The sequence below is a fragment of the Bombina bombina genome, chromosome 7 (genome assembly GCF_027579735.1).
Source record: "Bombina bombina isolate aBomBom1 chromosome 7, aBomBom1.pri, whole genome shotgun sequence".
In the NCBI taxonomy this organism is placed as follows: domain Eukaryota; kingdom Metazoa; phylum Chordata; class Amphibia; order Anura; family Bombinatoridae; genus Bombina; species Bombina bombina.
The window spans coordinates 157,920,458-157,944,546 of record NC_069505.1 but is presented as its reverse complement, the minus strand read 5'-3'; the positions used below and the strand labels follow the sequence as shown (position 1 = coordinate 157,944,546).

The 24,089-nt window shown below is 40.8% G+C and overlaps 1 protein-coding gene across 1 annotated transcript in view; it reads left to right on the top strand.

The window, feature by feature from the left end:
* The window catches only part of LGR4 (leucine rich repeat containing G protein-coupled receptor 4), a 222,783-nt gene that overhangs the window by 108,325 nt on the left and 90,369 nt on the right, over positions 1-24,089 (top strand). The window contains exon 4 of the mRNA XM_053720390.1: positions 4,375-4,446. Within this exon, the coding sequence (XP_053576365.1) occupies positions 4,375-4,446 (72 nt within the window). The remainder of the gene's footprint in view (positions 1-4,374; positions 4,447-24,089) is intronic.

Here is a 24,089-nt window from a genome sequence, read left to right as displayed (position 1 = left end):
GAGTAGTTGTTCCTGAGAAAGTGATTAAGTTAGACAGATATTTAAAAAGTTCCTTCTTACTCAGAGGTTTTTCCAGTTCCCAAGCGGACTTTGGAAATTATTGCTAAGGAATGGGAGAGACCTGGTATTCCCTTCTCTCCTTCTCCTATCTTCAAGAAAATGTTTCCAATTGCTGATGCTGTGAAGGAAGCTTGGCAAATGGTCCCTAAGGTGGAAGGGGCTATTTCCACCTTGGCCAAACTAAATACTATTCCTATTAAGGATAGTTGTGCTTTCAAAGACCCCATGGATAAGAAGTTGGAGGGTCTATTGAAGAAGATTTATGTTCACCAGGGTTTACTACTACAACCTGCAGCATGCATTGTTACAGTAACCAGTGCGGCAGCTTATTGGTTTGATGCTCTTGCAGAGTCTCTTAAGACTGAGACTGCTTTGGAAGAAATCCAGGATTGGATTAAAGCTTTAAAATTGGCAAACTCCTTCATAACATTTGCTTCTCTGCAAATTACTAAATTAACAGCTAAAAGTTCAGGTGTCTCCATTCTAGCCCACAGAGCCTTATGGTTGAAATCTTGGTCTGCGGATGTTTCATCAAAATCTAAGCTTTTGGCAATTCTCTATAAGGGAAAGACCTTGTTTGGACCTGGATTGAAGGAAGTTATTGCTGACATCATGGGAGGCAAGGGCCATTTCCTCCCTCAAGACAAAAGAAACGAGCAGAAGGGACCACAGAGCAATTTTCATTCCTTTCGAAATTTCAAGGGAACTTTTTTCCCTTTCTCCTCTAAACAGGAAGGAAACTATTCGCAAACCAAATCGACTTGGAAACCAAATCACTCTTGGAACAAAGGTAAACAATCCAAGAAACCGCCGCAGATTCCAAGTCAGCATGAAGGGTTTGCCCCCGACCCGGTCCAGATCTGGTACCATTCTTCCATTGATCCAGGAGGGTCAATTTATGACAACTGTAGATCTAAAGGATGCATATCTTCATGTTCCTATCCACAGTGATCATCACAAATTATTGAGGTTTGCCTTTCTGGACAAACACTTTCAGTTCGTGGCTCTTCCTTTCGGTCTAGCCAAGGCACCCAGAATTTTCACAAAGGTTCTGGGGTCTCTGCTGGTGGTTCTAAGACAGTGGGGCATTGCAGTGGCGCCTTATCTGGACGATATTCTAATCCAGGCGTTATCTTCTCAGCAAACAAGATCCCATACCGACATTGTGCTATCCTTCCTGAGAACTCACGGGTGGAAGGTAAATCTGGAAAAGAGTTTCTCTGCAGACAAGGGTTTCTTTCTTAGGAACTCTAATCGACTCCATATCCATGAAGATTTTTCTGACAGAGGTCAGAAAGTCAAAGATTCTGAATACATGTCAAACACTTCATTCCACTCCTCGGCCATCAGTGGCTCAATGCATGGAGGTAATAGGTTTGATGGTAGCGGCAATGGACATCATACTGTTTGCACGGTTTCATCTCAGGCCTCTGCAGTTAAGCATGCTAAGGCAATGGAATGGAGATTATACGGATTTGTCTCCTCGAATAACCCTAGAACAAGATACGAGGGACTCTCTTCAATCGTGGTTGTCTCTGAATCATCTGTCCCAGGGGACGTGCTTTCGCAGACCATCATGGTTGATCATGACAATGGACGCAAGCCTTTTAGGTTGGGGAGCAGTCTGGGGTTCTTTAAAGGCTCAGGGAGTGTGGACTCGGACAGAGTCTCTCCTTCCCATCAATATCCTAGAGTTCAGAGCAATCTTCAATGCCCTTCAAACCTGGCCTCAGTTGGCTTCGGCTCAATTCATCAGATTCCAGTCGGACAACAGAACGACAGTGGCTTACATCAATCATCAGGGAGGAACAAGGAGTTCCTTAGCGATGACCGAAGTAGCAAAGATAATCCAGTGGGCGGAGACTCATTATTGTCATTTGTCGGCAATCCACATCCCAGGGGTGGAGAACTGGGAAGCAGATTTTCTGAGCAGACAAATTTTTCATGCGGGAGAGTTGGAACCCCATCTGGAAATATTTTCCAGGCTGATTCTCAGATGGGGTCGGCCAGAATTGGATCTTATGGCATCTCGTCAGAATGCCAAACTCCCGAGATACGGGTCCAGGCCGAGCTAATAGATGCCTTAGCGGGTTCCTTGGTCCTTCAACCTAGCATACCTATTTCCCCCGTTTGCTCTTCTTCCCCGGGATCAAACAGGGGAGGGAATCTGTGATCCTCATCGCTCCTGCATGGCCTCGCAGGATTTGGTATGCCGACTTGGTAGACATGTCATCTCTGCCTTCCTGGACACTTCCATTGAGGAAGGATCTTCTCATTCAGGGACCCTTTCTTCACCCGAATCTAGTTTCTCTGAAGCTAACTGCTTGAAGATTGAACGCTTGATTCTATCCAAGCGAGGTTTCTCTGATTCGGTCATAGATACCTTAATTCAGGCACGTAAACCTGTAACTAGAAAGATTTACCATAAGATATGGTGTAAATATCTTCATTGGTGTGACTCTAAGGGCTACTCCTGGAGTAGAGTTAGGATTCCTAGGATTTTGTCTTTTCTCCAAGAATGATTGGAGAAGGGATTATCGGCGAGTTCCCTAAAGGGCCAGATCTCTGCTTTTATCTATTTTGTTACACAAACGTATAGCAGATGTTCAATCCTTTTGTCAGGCCTTGACTAGGATCAGTTCTGTTTTAAAACCAATTGCTCCTACATGGAGTTAGAATTTAGTTCTTAAAGTTCTTCAAAGGGTTCTGTTTGAACCTATGCATTCTATAGATATTAAGTTGTTATCGTGGAAAGTTTTTTCTTGTTGCCATTTCTTCTGCTCGAAGAGTGTCTGAGCTTTCGGCATTACAATATAATTCACCTTACCTTATTTTTAATTCGGATAAGGTGGTGTTACGTACTAAACTTGGTTTTCTTCCTAAGGTTGTTTCAGACAAGAATATTAATCAGGAGATTGTTGTTCCTTCCTTGTGTCCTAATCCTTCTTCTCAGAAGGAGCGTCTTCTACACAATTTAGACGTAGTACATGCTTTAAAATTTTACCTTCATGCAACTAAGGATTTTTGTCAATTCTCTTCTCTGTTTATCATTTTTTCTGGAAAATGTGAGGGTCAGAAAGCTATGGCTACCTCTCTTTATTTTTGGCTGAAGAGTGTCATCCGCTTGGCATATGAGACTGCTGGACAGCGGCCTTCTGAAAGAGTTACGGCTCATTCCACTAGGGCTGTTGCTTCCTCATGGGCATTCAAAAATGATGCTTTGGTTGAGCAGATTTGTAAAGCTGCAACTTGGTCTTCTCTTCAAACTTTTTTTCTAAATTTTACAAATTTGATACTTTTGCCTCGGCTGAGGCTGCTTTTGGGAGAAAGGTTCTTCAAGCAGTGGTGCCTTCTGTTTAGGTTCCCTGTCTTGTCCCTCCCTTATCATCCGTGTACTCTAGCTTTGGTATTGTATCCCACAAGTAAGGATGATGATCCGTGGACTCATCGTGTCTTTAAAAAGAAAAGAAAATTTATGCTTACCTGATAAATTTGTTTCTTTTTAGACACGATGAGTCCACGGCCTGCCCTGTTCTATGAGACAGGTTATTAATTTTTGCAAACTTCAGACACCTCTGCATCTTGGCTTTTCCTTTCTCTTCCTAACTTCGGTCGAATGACTGGAGTGGGAGGGAAGGGAGGAGCTATATAACAGCTCTGCTGTGGTGCTCTTTGCCTCTTCCTGCTGACCAGGAGGCATAATCCCACAAGTAAGGATGATGATCTGTGGACTCATCGTGTCTAAAAAGAAACAAATTTATCAGGTAAGCATAAATTTTCTTTTTTTGCCATCAATCACCAGCTAGTTCCCAGTTGTGAATTGCTGCTGAGGATATGCACGTATGCTTTTTAATAAAAGGGATACCAAGAGAAGAAAGTAAATTTAATGTGTCTTAAAAATTACATGCTTTTTCTAAGTCTTGAAAGTTTGATTTTGACTTTCATGTGACTTAATTTTTTGTGTGCCAAAAAGATACAATAAAAACTGTAATTGTGAAACACATAACCCATGTATATTTGTGCAGTAACTTCTACAGTTGATGGACCATTTCTCACCACTGTAGTAAGAGCACAGATAAGATTTCACATGCATGAAAAGAAAAGTAAGATTATTCAACATATATATATATATATATATATATATATATATATATATATATATATATATATATATATATATATATATATATATACAGAAAGACAGACAAACTCACATACACATATATATATATATATATATATAATTAATGTAAAAGTTTCTTTAAATTCTGTGACTAATAATACTTTTTTTTTTCCTTCTCTCTTTTTAACTAGGACTCTTCAAAATAATCAGCTGAAAACTGTCCCTAGTGACGCCTTGAAGGGGTTGGGAGCTTTACAATCCTTGTAAGTGCCTTTTTGTGCAACTTTTGGTAATATTGTACTTTATAATTTGTGTGTGTATTCCTGCTTATCTGTGGTACCATAACTATACTGTGCACTCAGAGGTATTACTGTCAAATGCATAAGCAATATTACTGTTGCAAATTAAATGGAACTTTGCTCACAATGTTAAAGGAATATGAAACCCTTTTTTTTTTTTTTTTTTTTATGATTCAGATAGAACACACATATTTAAACAACTTTCCAATATACTTCTATTATCAATTTTGCTTCATTCTTTTGTTATCCTTTTTTCTTCTTTAAAGGGAAGAGTCCACAGCTGCATTCATTACCTTTGGGAATTCAGAGCCTGGCCACCAGGAGGAGGCAAAGACACCCCAGCCAAAGGCCTAAATACCTCCCCCACCTCCCTCATCCCCCAGTCATTCTTTGCCTTTCGTCACAGGAGGTTGGCAGAGAAGTGTCAGAAGTTCGAGATAGTCTCTTATGGAGGGTAGTACTCTTCGCAACGGGACTGGAGTTTTAAGTAATCCTGTCAGCCTCTCAGTGAGAGCATGGTCCGGAGATGCAGGGAGAGTTTTCCTGCGAACCCATCCCGACTCATATTAACAGCTCCTTGGTAATCAGCGTTGACAAATTACCTTTCTTCACTCAAGTCCATGTCAAAAGCGAGGCTACTATCTGTCACACTTGAAGGGCCGTTTTCCTGATCCACGACGTAGATTCCGGTAAGATTGTTTCATTTTATTTCAATATGAGATGTATTGTTGAGAAACAAGGTAGGGTCCCAGTGGGACTCCTTTTATCTTAAGAGGAATCATGGGTTAATATCTCCTGAGGGGGGTTATTGAACAGGCGGGTTATTGAACAGGGGGGACTTTAATAATGTTTATTATATGGTTCTATCTGCAATGTGTAGCTATACTTAGGCTCACGGCCTTTACGGAACATAACAGCCTTCTTTTTATGACGCAATCTCTCAAGATTGAGCGCCCTTTTTGTGACTGGCATGGTTCACCTCGTGACGGGTGTGGTTTCGTTGTCGTTTTACTTCCGTATACTGACCGTGTGCGACCGAGAGAGTCTAGCTCATGAGTTGTCTGGTTCACAGGAGGGTGGTGAGTGCCCCAGCCATTGGGGGTGTCTAAGTGTGCCAGTTTTCTCTTTTTGTAATCCCCAAGATTATGGAGATTCTGATATACGTGACACGGATGCCTCCGATACAGAGGATGTGTCTTGTTATGAATATGAAATGGTCCGGGTAATCAATGCCCATCAGTTATGTTCCGGTTGCCGTTCTAGAGTACTCTCTTCTCCTGAATCTGGGAGGTAAGAGTAAATTGAGCCATCCGCCTCTGAGGTTTCCATGACCCGTGAGGCGCGTGCCCAAGACCCTTTCTCGGCTACGCACGTAGGTGTCCCTATGGCCTTCACTCCTTCACCAGAGAGTGGTCTTTTTCCGCCGGAGGTTACGGCACGCTTCCGCATGGCCATTTTTATGGTGCTGAATCATTTGTATCTCCCAAGTGAAATATTTCTACGATACTGTCCATGCTCCGTTAACCAAGGCCCATCGAGCGTGGGATCGCCTGATTTAGTTCGGCCTTCTGGGGAAGTGTTGGCCCGTGACTCTTCAGGGGCCCCAATCTCGGGGCCAGGGTCTTCTGTAGATCCGGCGAGGGATGATTTTGCCTTCCATTATAGGCTGGCTCGCCTTCGGGTTCTCTTGAGACATGTTTTGCCAATGTTAGAGAATCCCAGTCCTAGTGGGCCAAGGGATCCAAGGCCTTAGAAGATAAATGGCAAAATGGATATGAAATTTTGGGATGAAGCCAATCTCCTTATCGTCTTTATTTTATTTATGTTTTTTCGGTTCCAGTTCTGAGCTTGGGTGAATGGGGCTTCTAATCGGCTGGTCCTGTTGTCATTTTCATTCACCTCGGCCATTCACCCGATGGGTGCTGCCTTATTTTTAATTTGGAATCCGAATGGATGTGTTTAATTTGTTTTCTCAAGCTCATGTCTGTCAGACTTTCGTTTTATGAATGTTCTTCTCTGGAACCGATACTTGCGACTAGTGGTCGCGTGAGCACTCCCTTGAGAGTTGCGCACATGTTGAATATTAGAATTATGTTTTCTAATTCATTTATCGATCCTTCGGTACAAATTTTCTTGGACCTTGAACAGTTCCAGAGTGTCCTTACTCCAGGCTGGTACTGGTTGGGCGCTTTTTCAGCTGTCTACAGGGTTCATGTTGCCTTCGTGGTGCTGAGAATGTCTCTTGGCCTATTCTATGGACTCCGGGCTCGGATCCTACTGATGTATGAGGGCTGTGTTTTATATACAACTTCTCCAGACGGAGGGCTGTGAGTGCCAATCTCTGAGGTTGGTTGATTCGGGCTATTCGCCTGAGTTACGGATCTGCTCTTGCAGATGGTGTCATGGTTCTTAGGACCCCGGGGACTCCAACCATTATTTCCATTCTTTGGAAGTTGGGAGATGTGTTTGTGACCTTTGTGATCTGGTGTGCTCTGTGATTAACGTTGGTGTTTTTACTAGAAGTCCTTCCGGACGCTGACTTTCGCCCACTGCGCATTTTTTTGCGGTGGCGGAGTATCATCCTTCCCGCTTTGGGTAGATTGATTGGTCTGAATGCGCGGGCATGTTTGTCTTCCTCTGTTCCGAGTTTTATTACTCTGAGAGGTGGTGTGCAGGGGTTCCCTGCCTTCTGTGGGGGGCTTCGGCTCCCGTGTTTAACTGCTCTAGGTAGTTTTCTTTGGAAAATAGTTCCTTCGGGTTCTCTGACTGTTGTCTTTCCATTTTCATATTCTTGGTCAGACTACGGTCTTCGGCGTTCGGGTGTATTACGTCCTCACTGTATCTCTCTAGCCTCGGGGCTTGTCAGTTAAAGAGTCGAGGTCGGGTATGGATGGCTGCCCTTAGTCCATTTTCCATTTTTCCTCTGCTCCGTTTGGGGTTTCGTGGGTGGTGCCTTATGTTAACTCTCTGAGATGGTGAGCAAGGCCCTGGGTTATCATTTGCCTTCGAGTATGGATGTTTCCCTGCCTGCGTGTGTATCACGTGTTGCCGCTTGCCTACAAGATTTCTTGCAATCCATTTGCACTGGGTGCTGATTCTCAGACTGTTCAGGAGTCCTTCGTGACTCTTGGGTTTGAGGCTATTTCTAGTCTACAGACTTTAGAGGTGCGCTCCTCCTTGGAGCGGGCAGCTTAGGGTTCTTCTGGAAATTGGATCTTTTGATCGACCATTGTCGAGAACCCTAGCCTTGGTCCATGTCCTCTTCATGGATGGGTGTGGGTGGTTCGGTTTCACACTTGATGTTTGTGGTCCGGCGGGCCCCTATTGCTATTGTAGGGGCTGGGGCTCTGTGAGAGCTATCTATCTGTCTGTGGCTTAGACTTTAGGTCTTTGTGATGGGTCCCTACTGGTCTTCTGGTGCATTTACGATGTTCCTGTAGACTCCAGGTGTTTTATCTACTGGGTTGGCAATGTGGCTGAGGGGTCACGCCTCTATGGTAGGGTGTTTTTCTGTTGTTTTCATTCCCTTCTCTTACAGAGTAGGGTTTAAGTTCTCCAGATTTGGAGCTACTTTAATATTTGTGGAGTCCTGGGGGGTCCTTGGTCTTGCCTTGCAGGGGTTTTCCCTTCTTGCATTTCAGGATCCTGGAAGGGGTACAGTGATGTAGTGCCCGGTTCCTCCGTTCCTTCTGTGGGACGGCTGAGGGTTTGCTCCCGTGGGGGCTTCTGCTATGTGTATCCGGTATATGGATGCTGAGGTTTTGGGGGACTTCTTCCCTTGGAAGTGTGCCCTTTTTGCCCACGACTGCATGTAGGGGGTCTCGTACCCAAGCACAATGTTTTCTCTGACTCATGGTAGCATGCCATTTGTAGCAGCAGTCTTTTAGGGGACTTGGTTCCTCGTTGATCCTTCTTTCTTTTCCAGTAATCTGGGACTCTTGTCTTCGGTCTTTTGACTAGCCTTTGGGCTGGGACTGTTATCCTGGAGAGAAGATTGGGAATCGGTTGCTCTATGCAGTGTTGACCATTTTCTGCTGTTGGTTTTCTCCTTTGAGGGAGGATTTTGGATGTTGTCCTCCTTTCTACTGGCGTGGTGCTGTGAGGGGGCGCTCTTTAGAGCTGCTATTCGGGGGGGCTGTTAGACCTTGGAGTGGAACCATCTACAGCTCTTGGCTCAGTGATGGTGTATCCAGTTACAGCTAATTGCTTTGCCCGGATGCTAACAAACTTGAAGCGCTTTTAGGAGTTTTGAGTTGGCAATAGAGTCAGCCTTCCTTTGGTGGCTGGTCTTTTTGAGTTCCTGTTCAGGTGGTTTGAGTTTCTCTTGGAGAGCTCTTTTCTAACTGCTGGGATGGTTTTCCTGTTTTCTGCTGACTCTGCCTATCTAGCAACCAGATCTAGATATGTTATGGGACGTCAGGGGACTCAAGATTTTCCTGGAGTGCCTTAGGGTATGGGATTAGGGACATGAGGGGTTCCTCAAGTCCTTTTTGGGACATGTTCCCTGTGTATGGATCCTTTCTTCGGTCCTTTTGTTCTAGGGAGTTTATCTCTCTGAGTTTGCCTTTGTAAGACAACCATGGGTTGCCTTCTAGGTGTTGAGTGGGAAAAGTTCCTTTGGATTTTCCTGGTTTCTGGTTCCCCTTTTGGGGGGCAGATGGGGTCCTTATCTTGGGACCTTCTTGGGAGTCGTGGCCCGTGGGGTGGACGCCTCAAAGGTTTTTTGGGCCTGTCAGACTCTAGGCCTGAGTGGTCTCTAGTTCGGTTTGCCGGTGTTGTAACTGATGTGCAGTTACCTGGGCTCGGGTTTATCCTGTGTCGTTTGTTCTTACATTTTTGGGTGTTGCGTAATTTAGGTTGTGGTACCTTTCGAAGGGTCCGCCTTTTGTACCCACCCGTTGTTTGCATTCAGTGTCCTCTAGCTTGGGTATTGTTTTCCCAAAAGTAATGAATGCAGCTGTGGACTCTTCCCTTTCAAGAAGAAAAACATAAATTATGCTTACCTGATAATTTCATTCTCTTCTGAAATAAAGAGTCCACAGCTCCTGCCCGTGTTTTTATCTTTTTGAGGCAGCTGTAAATTTTTGTTCTTCTGGCACCTTGTTTCACCCTGATATGTCCCCTACTATTCCTTGTTCCCTTGGCAGAATGACTGGGGGATGAGGGAGGTGGGGGAGGTATTTAGGCATTTGGCTGTGGTGTCTTTGCCTCCTCCTGGTGGCCAGGTTCTGAATTCCAAAAAGTAATGAATGCAGCTGTGGATTCTTCCCTTCAGAAGAAAATTTAATTATCAGGTAAGCATAATTTTATGTTTTTGAAGATGGAGCAATGCCCTTATGGGGAGCTAGCTAAACACATTGGTAAGCCAATGACAAGAGACATATATGTACAGCCACCAATCATCAGCTAGGTTACAGCTTCTAAGCCTACCTAGGTTTGCTTTTGAACAAGGCATATCAAGAGGACTAAGCAAATTAGATAATCAAATAAATTTGATTTTTTTTTTTAAATCACATGCTCTATCTGAATCATGAAAGAAAAATTTGAGGTTTCATATCCCTTTTAAGCCACATTTCTTTTGCTTGTGTTAGCGCTGCCGACAGACACTGTAGTCATATATATTTTTTTAATCATTTACTGTACAACACTTCATGAATAAGTTCTTCTTGTTTGCTATGTCCCACTTGTTTTTCAAAATGTAACCTCCGCTTTAGCCAGCCAATCAATTTGCATAGATAGCTAGTATTATCAGTATTTGCCTTAAAACATTTTGCTCGGAACAGGGAGGGGGGGGGGGGCATACCCTGCCCTGCCCCCCGCAGTATGTAGAAGCTAAGATCCGAAGGAAAATCTATTGAGCTGTAGACGGACATGTTCTAAAACTTAGATCTTATCCGTGCACAATTCTCACTTCCCATGCAGCATCACTTGGCGAAATTTAACATTGCACAAGAGCTCAATCCTGCCCCCTACTCTTGCGCAACCATTCATGCAAGAGAAAGGCCTTAAATCACCTCAAATGAACTCCTTCGAGTTGGCGCAGATATAAGAAGCGACAGTAGAAATTAGTATTAGAGCCTAACTAAATTTAGCTTTCAACTAAGAATACTAAGAACAAAGCAAATTTGATGATAAAAGTAAATTGCAGTGTTGTTTAAAATTACATTCCCTATCTGAATCATGAGTTTAATCATGACTAGACTGTCCCTATAAATTTGTGGGCGCAGTCTAGCGCTACTGAATTTGGCAGCGCTATACAAATAAATGATAATAATAAATAATGATGCACAGTCTAAATTTCCTGATTGCCCCCTCAGACCAAGGGTGCCATCTATAAACAAAGTCTCACAAGAACCTGGTGTGATCCTTGTCTGTGTATTTCTGAGTCAGCTAAACACCAACATTGTCAATCCCCGTGCTTCAGTCAAATAACTATTTATATTGGCAATTTAATGCTCTTTTAGTACATATTTAACAATTTTTAGTCTGTTTATATAAAGCTCAACCCCAATTTGTACAGTTATGGTTGTGGTTTAATAACATTTGTTTGTTTTTAAATAGATAACTAGGTTTAAAGGGCCATAATACTCAAATGTTGAAACACTTGAAAGTCATGCAGTATAGCTGTAAAAAGCTGACTAGAAAATATCACCTGAACATCTCTATGTAAAAAAGATATTTTACCTCAAAAATTCCTCAGTAGCCACATCCCATTGTAAAGGACTTCTAAGCAGCAAATCAGTATGTCTGTCCTGGGACAGCGGAAGGAGCGAGCTTTCGTGGACACTCATCTTATTTCACCAATCAGGTAAAGGAAGTTTACTATGAAATCTCATGAGTTAAGTCAAATCTCATGAGCTCACAGTAAAAGAGTTCATGACCTCAGCACTGTTGATGCTGATTGGCTGCTGCTCATTTCTTCATTTCTTCATTTTTATTTTTTTATTTTTTACCTGCAGCTGGGCAGCAGCTGAGTAACTTTTTACACAAAACTTACTCTGCTGAGCTGAGGAAATTGTGAGGTAAAATATCTTCCTTTTTTACATAGAGATTCTCAGGTGATATTTTCCTGTCAGCTTTTTACAGTTATACTGCATCAGTTTCAAGTGATTTAGCATATGAGTATTATGTCCCTTTAACAAATTGCACTTTGTTAGGTATTTTTTTCTGGCTACATTTGTACTGATGTTGCTCAGTTTCTGTTGTATTTACTATGCTTAATCTGTTCAATTATGCTTCTTTTTTTACCCTTATTCATAAAACTAAACTTTTCTAGCAAACACATGAAACGGCAGCATAATGAAGGTGCCTAAATTGATAGCTAAACTAATTGGAGACAAGAATGTGTTCTATAAGCAGGAGCCATGTGTTTTTCAAAAATAAAACAAGGTTTATAATGCATTTGATTCCAACTTAAAGGGGCATTGTACTGTAAGATTTTCTCTTAATGTATTCCCTGATCAAGTTTACCTGGTAGAGTACATTAAATTATTTGCACATATTTAATTAACCTTTATTTTGTCATTTGAAATAGCTGCTCTTGCTGGTTGTTTCCCCAACTGTACTGGAAATGTTGTTACTTTTCTTTGTTCTTTTGCTATCTTTATTTAAAAAGCATGTATGTAAAACTTTAGAAGTTGGCCAATTTTTTGGTTCAGCACCCTAGGTAGGGCTTGCTTATTGGCGAATACATTTTAGCCACCAATAAGCAAGCGTAACCCAGGTCTGAACCAAAAATGGTCCGGCTCCTAAGCTTTAAAATTCCTGCTTTTCAATTAAAAAAAAAGAACAAAGAAAAATTGCTAATAGGAGTAAATTAGAAAGTTGTTTAAAATGTCATGCTGTATCTAAACCATTAAAGAAAAAAAAATGTGGGTTTAGTATCCCTTTAAGTTTTGACTATAGAAAAGCTATGTAACATAGCTAGCAAAGTAAATTACATTCCTAGTTAGTGATAGATAGAACAATTAAAAAAATAACACTTTAGCACTTCTCTCTATTAAGTTTTTAGGGTTTTGGTATATGGACAGGGATAAGATAAGGAAAAATGTGTGGGTGTGTAAATAGTGATAAGGATGTGTGATCTTGCAAGCTCAGCCCATTTTAATGGGAGTGGTTTCAAATAACAACAAACCTTGCTATTTCATACACAAAAATAAACCTATCAAAGCTATTACACATACATTTTATACTCTGCAACTGGTACAACAAGTTAAGGGGAAAACACAGAGGCAACAACTATTTAACCGTGCACTGTCCCTTTAAATTAGATTTAAAATATATATTTTAAGGTCTCTAATTTTTTTTTTATTATTACAGATCTTCTTTCTTTCTGAGTCTGAATTTGAATGGCTTCCAAATCTCCTGTGCTACTCTTCCTTCTCTTTCCATCTTTATTAAAATGAAGATCTGAGCATAGGAAGTTCACAATAGGATAGGAAATCATAATAGTTTAATGTAGAATTAGTCCAAAGATAACAATGTCTAACAGTAATAGCTCTTGAATGGCAACATAAAAAGTTATATGAAGGAAGTACAGCTGTGAGCACCAGTTGTACTCAGGCTATCATTGCCTTGTATGTGCATGAGTGTTACCTTTTATAGGGACAGTCTAGTTCAAATTAAACTTAAACTTTCATGATTCAGATAGGGCATGCAATTTTAAACAACTTTCCAATTTTCTTTTATCATCAAATATGCTTTGTTCTCTTGGTATTCTTTTTTGAACGCTAAGTAGACTTGTATGCTGATGTATAATCCCTTGAAGGCTGCCTCTTATCTCAATGCATTTTGGCAAAGCTAGATAGTGCTGGTTTGTGTGTGACATATAGATAGCATTGTGCTCACTCCTGTGGAGTTACTTAGGAGTCAGCAATGATTGGATAAAATGTAAGTCTGTAAAAAAAAAAACCCAAAAAACCCCCACTGAAATAAGGGGGCAGTCTGCATAGGCCTAGCTACAGACCAAAAAGTGTATTAAAGGGGGCGGAGCCAACTTTGAAGCAAGACGGTCGCACATCTCCACAGCTCCGAACATATTGTATATAAAAATCAAGTTTTGCAACAGTCTGTCTTATTTTTGATGGCCATTGGAGAGGACCAGAAACTGCAGCTGCTCTCAGTAACGAATCTTAGAGTGAGTAATACCAGAAAAACGGACCCCCATAACCCGAGTGCGCTCAACGCTGAACATGCGATCTGAGGTAGCCATTTTGCGGCCTAAGCAGCACTTTCAATAGAGAGCATAATCGGCCAAAGACTATTATTTCTAATCCCTAACTTAAGGACCTGCTATCCTGTCTAACTATGGAGGATGCGGAGCAGATGCATACCCTCTTAGATGGTTGTAGAGGTATGTTCAGATACCAAGCTGCAATGGAGCCCCTACAAACAGCTACATTGCTTGCAGCATACGCTGCTTACTCACGCACTTTCCAAAATGTCCCAGAGTATGGGAAAGATATGGGAACGCAAAGTCTAGCATCTCCTCCGCATCAAGTACGGACCTCTCTGGAAGGGAAATACATGACAGCAGCACTCTGCATAGCAGTTGCGGACTTAGGCGGCAAAGTTTCTGTCACTGAATGTCTGCGGTCCCCAAGCAGTATTAACCGAGCTTATACATCATTAGAGGAAGCAGACCGCAGTATTCTAGAGAGGTGCCGGGCAGCTTATAATGCGATCTGCAATGGCCCTTGGGTTCAGCCAAGGGAAGATCTGTTCCGCGGAGCCGCAGCCTGGAAAGACTCCTACCCCGCATGTCCATTACTGTTCCCTTTTTCAGATGGCCTTATTCAGCTTTACTTGGGCATCAAGGTTCAGCATTTCAGCGCACTACATGGGCTTACTCCTAAGGCTCCCATCAGACTTTCTTGCCTTTCTGGCGCATATAGCCACTCGGGCCGGGGTTGGATGAAATATAGGATGACTGTCTCCATTGCAGATCCACGATCTGTTCTCTTACCAACTAAATGCACTCCGGAACGGTCCAACCTGGTGACACTGCTATTTGTTTATTGTTATAGATTTTAATATATCCGTTGACTCTTAACAGATGGTCAATGTCCTGGTTATTCTGTTAAATTAGTATGGCCATATATAATTCTTATTTCTTCAGTTTACACATGCATCTTCATTTATACTTGCTGGTTATAGTGCTTAGGATCAAAATCCCATTTGTCTACTTAAAGGGACAGTACACTGTAAAATTGTTTTTCCATAAATGTATTTTAAAAGACTTGTTACACCAACTGCAGAGTATAACATATTTGAGAAATTGCATTTTCGGGTTTATTTGTGTATATGAAGTAGCTGGTTTTGTGAAACCACAGCCTATTACAATGGGTTGAGCTTCAGGTAAAATCAGATCTCATTATGTTATCACTTTGTGTACACACACTTGCTTCCTTATCTTATATTTGTCTGGAACACCAAAGCTCAATACATAGAGAGAACAATGGAAAATTATCATTTTATTACTTAACTATCATGCCCCCCACTGAGGGTGTAATCTCTTCTGCTGGCTGTGTTTACTTAGGCTTGTCAATAGCGTATACGCCAGTATCAAAACTTTCAGTATAGGTTGGGAAACCACAAGCAAAATCAGTTATTTCAAATGCTGAAATATGAGTAAAGGAGCTACTTGCAACCAATTTAATACACTCTAACAGGTAAAAAGGATCATTGGGAATAATTTAAAGGGAAGAAGGTTTTTGGGTGAACTGTCCCTTTAAGTGGTTAAATGGTACAGATCAGGCCAGCAGTCACTTCATTATTTTTCTGATAGATTTAATGGCTATGTGTTTGTGGATCGTAGTTATTTGATCTGGAGGTTCACGTTTCTGCTCTATATTAAGATATGTATATCTGTTTCATGAGCGCTACTTCCATAAAATCCACTCATGTTGTAGGTAATGGCTTAAATGTTAGTTGCATTTTATATGTGCCTGTGTCAATGTCTATTAGTTGTGGGATGTTAGCTACACTGACACTAATTTTACCTGTTTAATACGTATCATATCTAAAGAATACACAATGTTTATATCTGCCTGTACTGAACCACTGTTATTGTAATTATCCTATAGTGTCTCTAATGACCTACACTTAACAGCCAACCGCCTCTTAACAAACCATGTATATTGTTTAAAGGTTAACTAATGTTGGACTCACAGATGTTTGTTATTCTTTAAATAGTTCTAGTTACCCTGTGTATACCTTGCGAGACCTTCATAAGTACTAAAAACATAACCCTATCATGACTGTTCTCTATAGGTATTTTGATTTAACAATGTCCACGTTACAAAGGAGATGATACGCTCTTTCATGCTAAAGTCTGTGTTTACTTCTCTTCCCTTAGATGTTTAGCCTACTTGGTTTTAAGCAATTACTATGTCCTAGTTTCATAACTATATGCTTAGGTAACATCCGGGACAGTCAGAGCTGAAGATGGCTAACCTTTACTTTCAATTCTATATTATCATGTAACATTACCTCCCTACAACCCTATCGTCTCGCATGGTTACTATAGGAATATATATACTCAAATGTAATTTATGTTACACCTCCTTGATAAAGAGATTTAAGTGTGCGATTTGCAACTATATCGCAACTCTAACTATTGATATAGCTTGGTGTAGCTGCATCCTAAATTTTTTTTAATATTCTTAACTATCGCTACCTGAAATGGCGGTCTAGCCTATTAGTGCAACATTCCCTGGTGAAGGCACCAGAACCGGAGCAGGGTAAGTTTCTGCGTTAGTCAGTAAATAACAAAGCTCATCATTACTAGCCTTTTGCTGACCTTTATACATTACACTTATCTCTCGAGCTTGGATATAGATTTGAGTTGGGGCGTGCTGCTGTCTGCGGCCGAGGCAGCGTGGCGCCTGTATTATACTAGTGCATGGCTCTACAGTAGAGGTCTAGATCTCAATAATAATTACCCTGTGTTAGTAATGTTTTCAGGTAAAAAGTTAATTCAGTTGACTACACGTATCTTACCCTAGCTTTTAGCCAGCAATTTTAAGGTAACCAGTGAATATATAGAGGCCAACTCACAGAATATTCTTAATGTGCCTAACTAAACATATCTAAAACATCCATTTTAGCCAATCCATTTAACACTGTGCGTGAGCACAGTGTTATCTATATGACACACATGAACTAACACCCCCTAGTAGTGAAAAACTGTCAAAATGCCCTGAGAGAAGAGGCAGCCTTCAAGGGCTTAGAAATTAGCATATGAACCTCCTAGGTTTAGCTTTCAACTAAGAATACCAAGAGAACAAAGCAAAATTGGTGATAAACGTAAATTGGAAAATTGTTTAAAAATTACATTCTCTATCTAAATCATGAAAGTTTATTTTGGACTAGACTGTCCATTTTAATATAACAGTTTTGGTTATGCAAAACTGGGGAATGGGTAATAAAGGGATTATTTATCTTTTAAAACAAAAAAATTTTTGGAGTAGACTTTCCCTTTTAAAGGTAGTGTGTACTGTATTATTTTTACCTTAATTTGTTCCAAATGACTTGTTTATAGCAGTGGCAGTGTATTATATGCATTGGAAATTTTTCCGTAAGATTATTTTTTATATTTGAAATAGATGATTTATTCATTTTTCTGAAGAGCATGCCAATAAAATGGGCTAAGTCTACATCTCATTCTTTCTATGAACAAAGCCAATATTTTAGGTGGTGGTTTCAATGAGCAAAACCAGCTTTTTCTTTACAAACATAAACCAAAAGGAGCAATTTCCAATCATTTTAATACTCTGCAGCTGAGAGAACAAAATATTGGAAAATGATATACAGTCCATTTGAATAAGGTCCCCCATTTTTATAGACACAGAGAATTAACAGGTAGTTTTTCTGGACTGTAAATCTTATAGTCCTGCCTCTGTGGCTCCTAGTAAGTTTTTCCTATTAATGATAGAATTAAAGGAGCATTGCACTCAAAAAATAAAATCCGTAAAATACATAGTTTTCAAATTTTTATTAAAATATTTGAATAAAGTAGTCCCCAATTTTTTATTTTATTTTTGCTCTTAAGAAAAAGGAAAAGAGCAAAAAGTATTTTACGTTCAAAATATATATATATTTTTTTAAATATCCTTCCTAATGTTAATTTACTGCAAGACTGCAGAAAAATCTTGTAATTACATGATGGTTACCATACATTTTAACTAGTAGAGCTAATTAACCTGTTCATAGTCATCCCCTAGAATACCCAATAATTCCTTTTTGAAAAGGAGAGTGTTTATAGTTTCCCTTGTATTGCCACCTTTAAGGTTTGGCATAGCTGATTCTCTTCACTAGACCTACCAGGTTGTCTAAACTAAACTGAACCCTCATCTTTGTGTTTGCACAGCTACAAGAGTACTGCCAGTTTAAAGAATTAATGAATTCCAAAATGATTTGCATTGTGTATTCAGCTGTAAACTGACAATCCTCACTTGAATACTCTCATGATGCATCCAGAAGGCCATATATGAGATCTTACATAAGCAAAAAAATATATTCTGTGCTAGTTTGTATGGTTAAATATATTGTGACTTCTCTTTGGAAATATGAAAGTTCCATTTAATATTAATGAGATGGTGAGCTGCAGGTGAGATAAGTATGTTAAAGGGATAGAACATACAATTTTTTAAACAACTTAGCAGATTTTGCTTCATTCTCTTGTTATCTTCTGCTGAAGGAACAGCATTGCACTACTTGCAGGTAGCTGAACACATCTAATTAGCCAATCACAAGAGACAAATGTGTGCAGGCATCAATCAGCAACCAGCTTCCACTAGTGTAGGATATGTGTGTATTTGTTTTCAACAAGGGATATCAAGAGAACAAAGCACATTTAAAAATAGAAGTGAATTTAATTGTCTGAAAATTACATGCTCTATGTTAATCATGCAAGTTTAATTTTGACCTTTCCATCCCTTTCAGATTACACGTTCACATACTGTTTTTATGTAAATCTGCTTTTTCACCATTTGTTGATACATGTTCAAAACTGTTATGACTATAAATCATTGAAAGAATAAACTCCTAACACATGTGAGTTGTTAGATACATAAATGTATCAGGCATTTACATCACAAGTGGGCGGGACTTTGCAAGTGTCTGTACACACTGTAAACGGTTTGTAGGGAACGCTGATGATGTTAGTGGTGCTTTCCTTAAACACAAGCTACACTGATTTCCCTGTCCCCCAGAGCAAAAGAATCTTTGCTAACCAATCGCAAACTAATATTCAGATATAGCAAGAACTCTGCACATGTGCTGATTAGAGAGACTGAAGAAGCCTTTCCTTATCTCTTCCCTTAAAGGGACATTATACACATTTTTTTCTTTGCATAAATGTTTTGCGAATCTACTTATATAGCCCATAAAGGTGTTTTTTTGTTTGTTTTTAAATGTACAGTATAGGTTTGCTTATTTTTAAATAACATTGCTCTGATTTTCAGGCTCCTAACCAAGCCCCAACATTTTAGGAGAATACCGTCAGATACCTACTCCAGCTTGCTCCTGTTTGTGTAAAACATAATTTATGTAAGAACTTACTTGATAAATTCATTTTTCATATTGGCAAGAGTCCATGAGCTAGTGACGTATAGGATATACAATCCTACCAGGAGGGGCAAAGTTTGCCACACCTCAAAATGCCTATAAATACACCCATCACCACACCCACAATTCAGTTTAACGAATAGCCAAGTAGTGGGGTGATAGAAAAAGGAGTAAAAAGCATCAAAAAAGGAACTGGAAATATAATTGTGCTTTATACAAAAAAACATAACCACATAAAAAGGGTGGGTCTCATGGACTCTTGCCAATATGAAAGAAATTAATTTATCAGGTAAGATCTTACATAAATTATGTTTTCTTTCATGTAATTGGCAAGTCCATGAGCTAGTGACGTATGGGATAGTAATACCCAAGATGTGGTACTCCACAGAAGAGTCACTAGAGAGGGAGGGATAAATATTAAAACGGCCATTTTCCGCTGAAAAAAATTAAATCCACAACCAAAAAAAAATAAAATAAGTTTTTCTCATAAGCAGAGGAATCAAACTGAAACAGCTGCCTGAAGAACTTTTCTACCAAAAACTAGAGGCAAATACATCAAAGCGATAGAATCTAGTAAATGTATGCAAAGAAGACCAAGTTGCTGCTTTGCAAATCTGATCAACTGAAGCTTCATTCTTAAAAGCCAAAGAAGTGGAAACTGATCTAGTAGAATGAGCTGTGATTCTCTGAGGCTGGGCCTGACCCGACTCCAAATAAGCCTGATGAATCAAAAGCTTTAACCAGGATGCCAAGGAAATGGCAGAAGCTTTCTGACCTTTCCTAGGACCAGAAAAGACAACAAATTGACTAGAAGTCTTCCTGAAATCTTTAGTAGCTTCAACATAATATTTCAAAGCTCTTACAGCATCCAGAGAATGTAAGGATCTCTCCAAAGAATTCTTAGGATTAGGACACAAAGAGGGAACAACAATTTCCCTATTAATGTTGTTAGAATTCACAACTTTAGGTAAAAACTTAAATGAAGTCCGCAAAACTGCCTTATCCTGATGGAAAATCAGAAAAGGAGACTCACAAGAAAGAACAGATAACTCGGAAACTCTTCTAGCAGAAGAGATAGCCAAAAGGAACAACACGTTCAAAGAGAGTAGTTTCATATCCAAAGAATGCATAGGCTCAAAAGGAGGAGCCTGTAAAGCCTTCAAAACCAAATGAAGACTCTGAGGAGGAGAGATTGATTTAATGACAGGCTTGATACGGACCAAAGCCTGAACAAAACAGTGAATATCAGGAAGAGTAGCAATCTTTCTGTGGAATAAAACAGAAAGAGCAGAGATGTGTCCCTTCAAGGAACTTGCAGACAAACCTTTATCCAAACCATCCTGAAGAAACTGTAAAATTCTAGGAATTCTAAAAGATTGCCAGGAGAATTTATGAGAAGAACACCATGAAATATAAGTCTTCCAAACTCAATAATAAATCTTCCTGGAAACAGATTTACGAGCCTGTAACATAGTATCAATCAATGAGTCAGAGAAACCTCTATGACTAAGCGATAAGCGTTCAATTTCCATACCTTCAAATTTAACGATTTGAGATCCTGATGGAAAAACGGTCCTTGAGACAGAAGGTCTGGTCTTAACGGAAGTGGCCAAGGTTGGCAACTGGACATCTGGACAATATCCGCATACCAAAACCTGTGAGGCCATGCTGGTACTACCAGAAACACAAACGATTGTTCCATGATGATCTTGGAGATCACTCTTGGAAGAAGAACTAGAGGTGGAAAGATATAAGCAGGTTGGTAAAACCAAGGAACTGCTAACGCATCCACTGACTCCGCCTGAGGATCACTGGAAAAGTATCTGGGAAGTTTCTTGTTTAGATGGGAAGCCATCAGATCTATTTCTGGAAGACCCCACATCTGAACAATCTGAAAAACACATCTGGATGGAGAGACCACTTCCCCGGGTGTAAAGTCTGATGGCTGAGATAATCCGCTTCCCAGTTGTCTACACCTGGGATATATACCGCAGAAATTAGACAAGAGCTGGATTCCGCCTAAGAAAGTATCCGAGATACTACTTTTATAGCTAGGGAACTGCGAGTCCCACCCTGATGATAGACAATATCACAACTGTGGCATATGTCAGTCTGAAAACAAATTAATGGTTTTCTCTTCAACAGAGGCCAAACCTGAAGAGCCCTGAAAATAGCAAAGAGTTCTAAAATATTGATTGATAACCACCTCGCCTCTTGAGATTTCCAAACCCCTTGTGCTGTCAGAGATCCCCAGACAGCTCCCCAACCTGAAAGACTTGCATCTGTTGTGATTACAGTCCAGGTTGGACGAACAAAAGAGGCCCCTTGAGCTATACGATGGTGATCTAACCACCAAGTTAGAGATAGTCGAACATTGGGATTTAAGGATATTAATTGTGATATCCTTGTATAATCTCTGCACCATTGATTCAGCATACAAAGCTGAAGAGGTCTTGTATGAAAACGAGCAAAGGCGATCGCGTCCGATGCTGCAGTCATGAGATCTAAAACTTCCATACACATAGCCACTGAAGGAAATGATTGAGACTGAAGGTTTCAACAAGCTAAAACCAATTTTAATCGTCTCTTGTCTGTTAGATTCAGTGTCCATGACTCTGTCTCTATCTGGAAACCTAAAAAGGTGACCCTTGTCTGAGGAATCAAGGAATTTTTTGCTAAATTGATCCTCCAACCATGTCTTTGAAGAAACACTAGTTGATTTGTGTGAGATTCGGCAGAATGTAAAGACTGTACCAAGATATCGTCCTAAAAAGGAAACACTGTAATACCCTGTTCTCTGATTAGAGAGTAGGGCACGAGAACCTTGGAAAAAAAAATTCTTGGAGCTGTCACTAGGCCAGATGGAAGAGCGACAAATTGGTAATGCTTGTCTAGAAAAGAGAATCTCAGAAATAGATAGTGGTCTGGATGAATCGGAATATGAAGATATGCATCCTGTAAGTCTATCATGGACATATAATGACCTTGCTGAACAAAAGGCAGAATAGTCCTTATAGTCACCATTTTGAAAGTTGGCACTCTTACAAAACGATTCAAAATTTTCAGATCCAGAACTGGCCTGAATGAATTTTCTTTCTTTGGGACAATGAATAGATTTGAATAAAACCCCAGACCATGTTCCTGAAACGGAACTGTCATGATTAGCCCTGAAAGCTCTAGATCTGAAACACACTTCAGAAAAGCCTGAGCCTTCACCAGATTTTCTGGAACGTGAGAGAGAGAATCTTCTCACAGGAGGTCTTACTTTGAATCCTATGTGATACCCTTGAGAAACAACACTCTGAATCAACTGATTTTTGAAAGAATCTGCCTAAATGTTTTGGAAAAATTTTAATCTGCCCTCCACCAGCTGAACTGGAATGAGGGCCGCACCTTCATGCAGACTTGGGCGCTGGCTTTGGTTTCTTAAAAGGCTTGGATTTATTCCAATTTGAAGGTTTCCAATTGGAACCAGATTCTTTGGGGGAAGGATTGGCTTTCTGTTCCTTATTCTGTCGAAAAGAACGAAAACAATTAGAAGCTTTAGATTTACCCTTAGATCTTTTATCCTGAGGCAAAAATACTCCCTCCCCCCCCAGTGACAGTTGAAATAATAGAATCCAACTGAGAACCAAATAACTTATTACCTTGGAAAGAAAGAGATAGTAATCTAGACTTAGATACCATGTCAGCATCAGGGCCGGATTGGGCAGCCGGGATACTGGGAAAAATCCCGGTGGGCCCCCGGCCGGCAGCTCAGCTGGGCTGGCCTGGTTGCTGTGTCTAAATTTATTGCAGCTTGCTTTATATTTATTGCTATTGCAGCCGCGCCGGCCGGTAAGGTATCCACCAGTCCCTACCTCCCCTCCCCACTGCTACAGCAGCATCCGTGTTATTAGTAAATAATTAATTGTTTAAAACTTTTATTTATTAAACTTAATATGGTATATTGGTATATGTGTTGTTGTCACATAACGAAACCTAACCGTCCCCCTCTCCGACCGCTGCTGCGGCTGCCGTGCTGTGCCTCACTCTGACTCCACAAGTACCAGTACCACCAACTGAGTTGCAGTCTACAGCCTGGCAGCAGTGTATAGAGTTATTATCACACTGTGACAGACAGACAGACAGACTGTCAGACTCAGTTGTTCCTATGGGCCGGCGGCCGGGTCAGCAGGTGGGTGAGTGAGCCAGGGCTGAGGGGCGGCAGGCGGCCGCGGCTGTCACTGCTGTCTGTGTCTGTGATGATGTCACGACGAGTCGACTCTCACCAAGCGCCGGCGCCACCACGTGACATAGTGGAGGGAGGCAGGGAGCGGGAGCCTCAGCCTGGCTGGGAGCGCTGCGACTGCGTGCTGCCTTTGCGCCAAGATCAGGACTGTCTGTCACTGAGCCGTCGTGGGATCACGTGCGTGTGGTGCGGACGGTGGTGGACACAGTGACACTGACTGGACAGAGAGAGCGAGAGCAGAGTCTGAAGCGGCAGCCGAAGGAAGGTGAAGATAGAGAAAAAGGTAGTACACTCTAACTATTACTCACTCTATACTAGTAATTTATTTGGGGCAGCAGGCAGTGTGCAGCAGCAGGCCAGGCCACGTAGTACTGAGGAGGCCATCAGCAAAAAAGCAGAACAGTAAGGAGCCAGCACTCACTGTCATTTAAATTTTGTGAAGACCTGTTTTCAGGACCACTGCAGTCTGCATTTGGCTCAGAGCTGTATCAGCTTTATTTGTACTCAGTACCTATAATTAGGAATGCAGTTTTAGTTAGACTTACTATGCCTGGGCCTAGGGCAGGTTTTTTTGAGGGATAGTTCTAGGGCATGATGCCTTCCCATCCTTATGCTCTTCAAATATTTTACAAAATAAGTGTATGGCATTAAATGATCCTTCATTGTTTAGTGGAGGTGATTGGTGAATGGCTATTCCATGCATTCTCAGGTTCTGAGAAATATAGTCAAATGTGAACTAAAATATTTGGGGTTGGTGGTTAAAGGGGGACATATTTCCCAGGACAGCACAAAAACAAACTACATCACT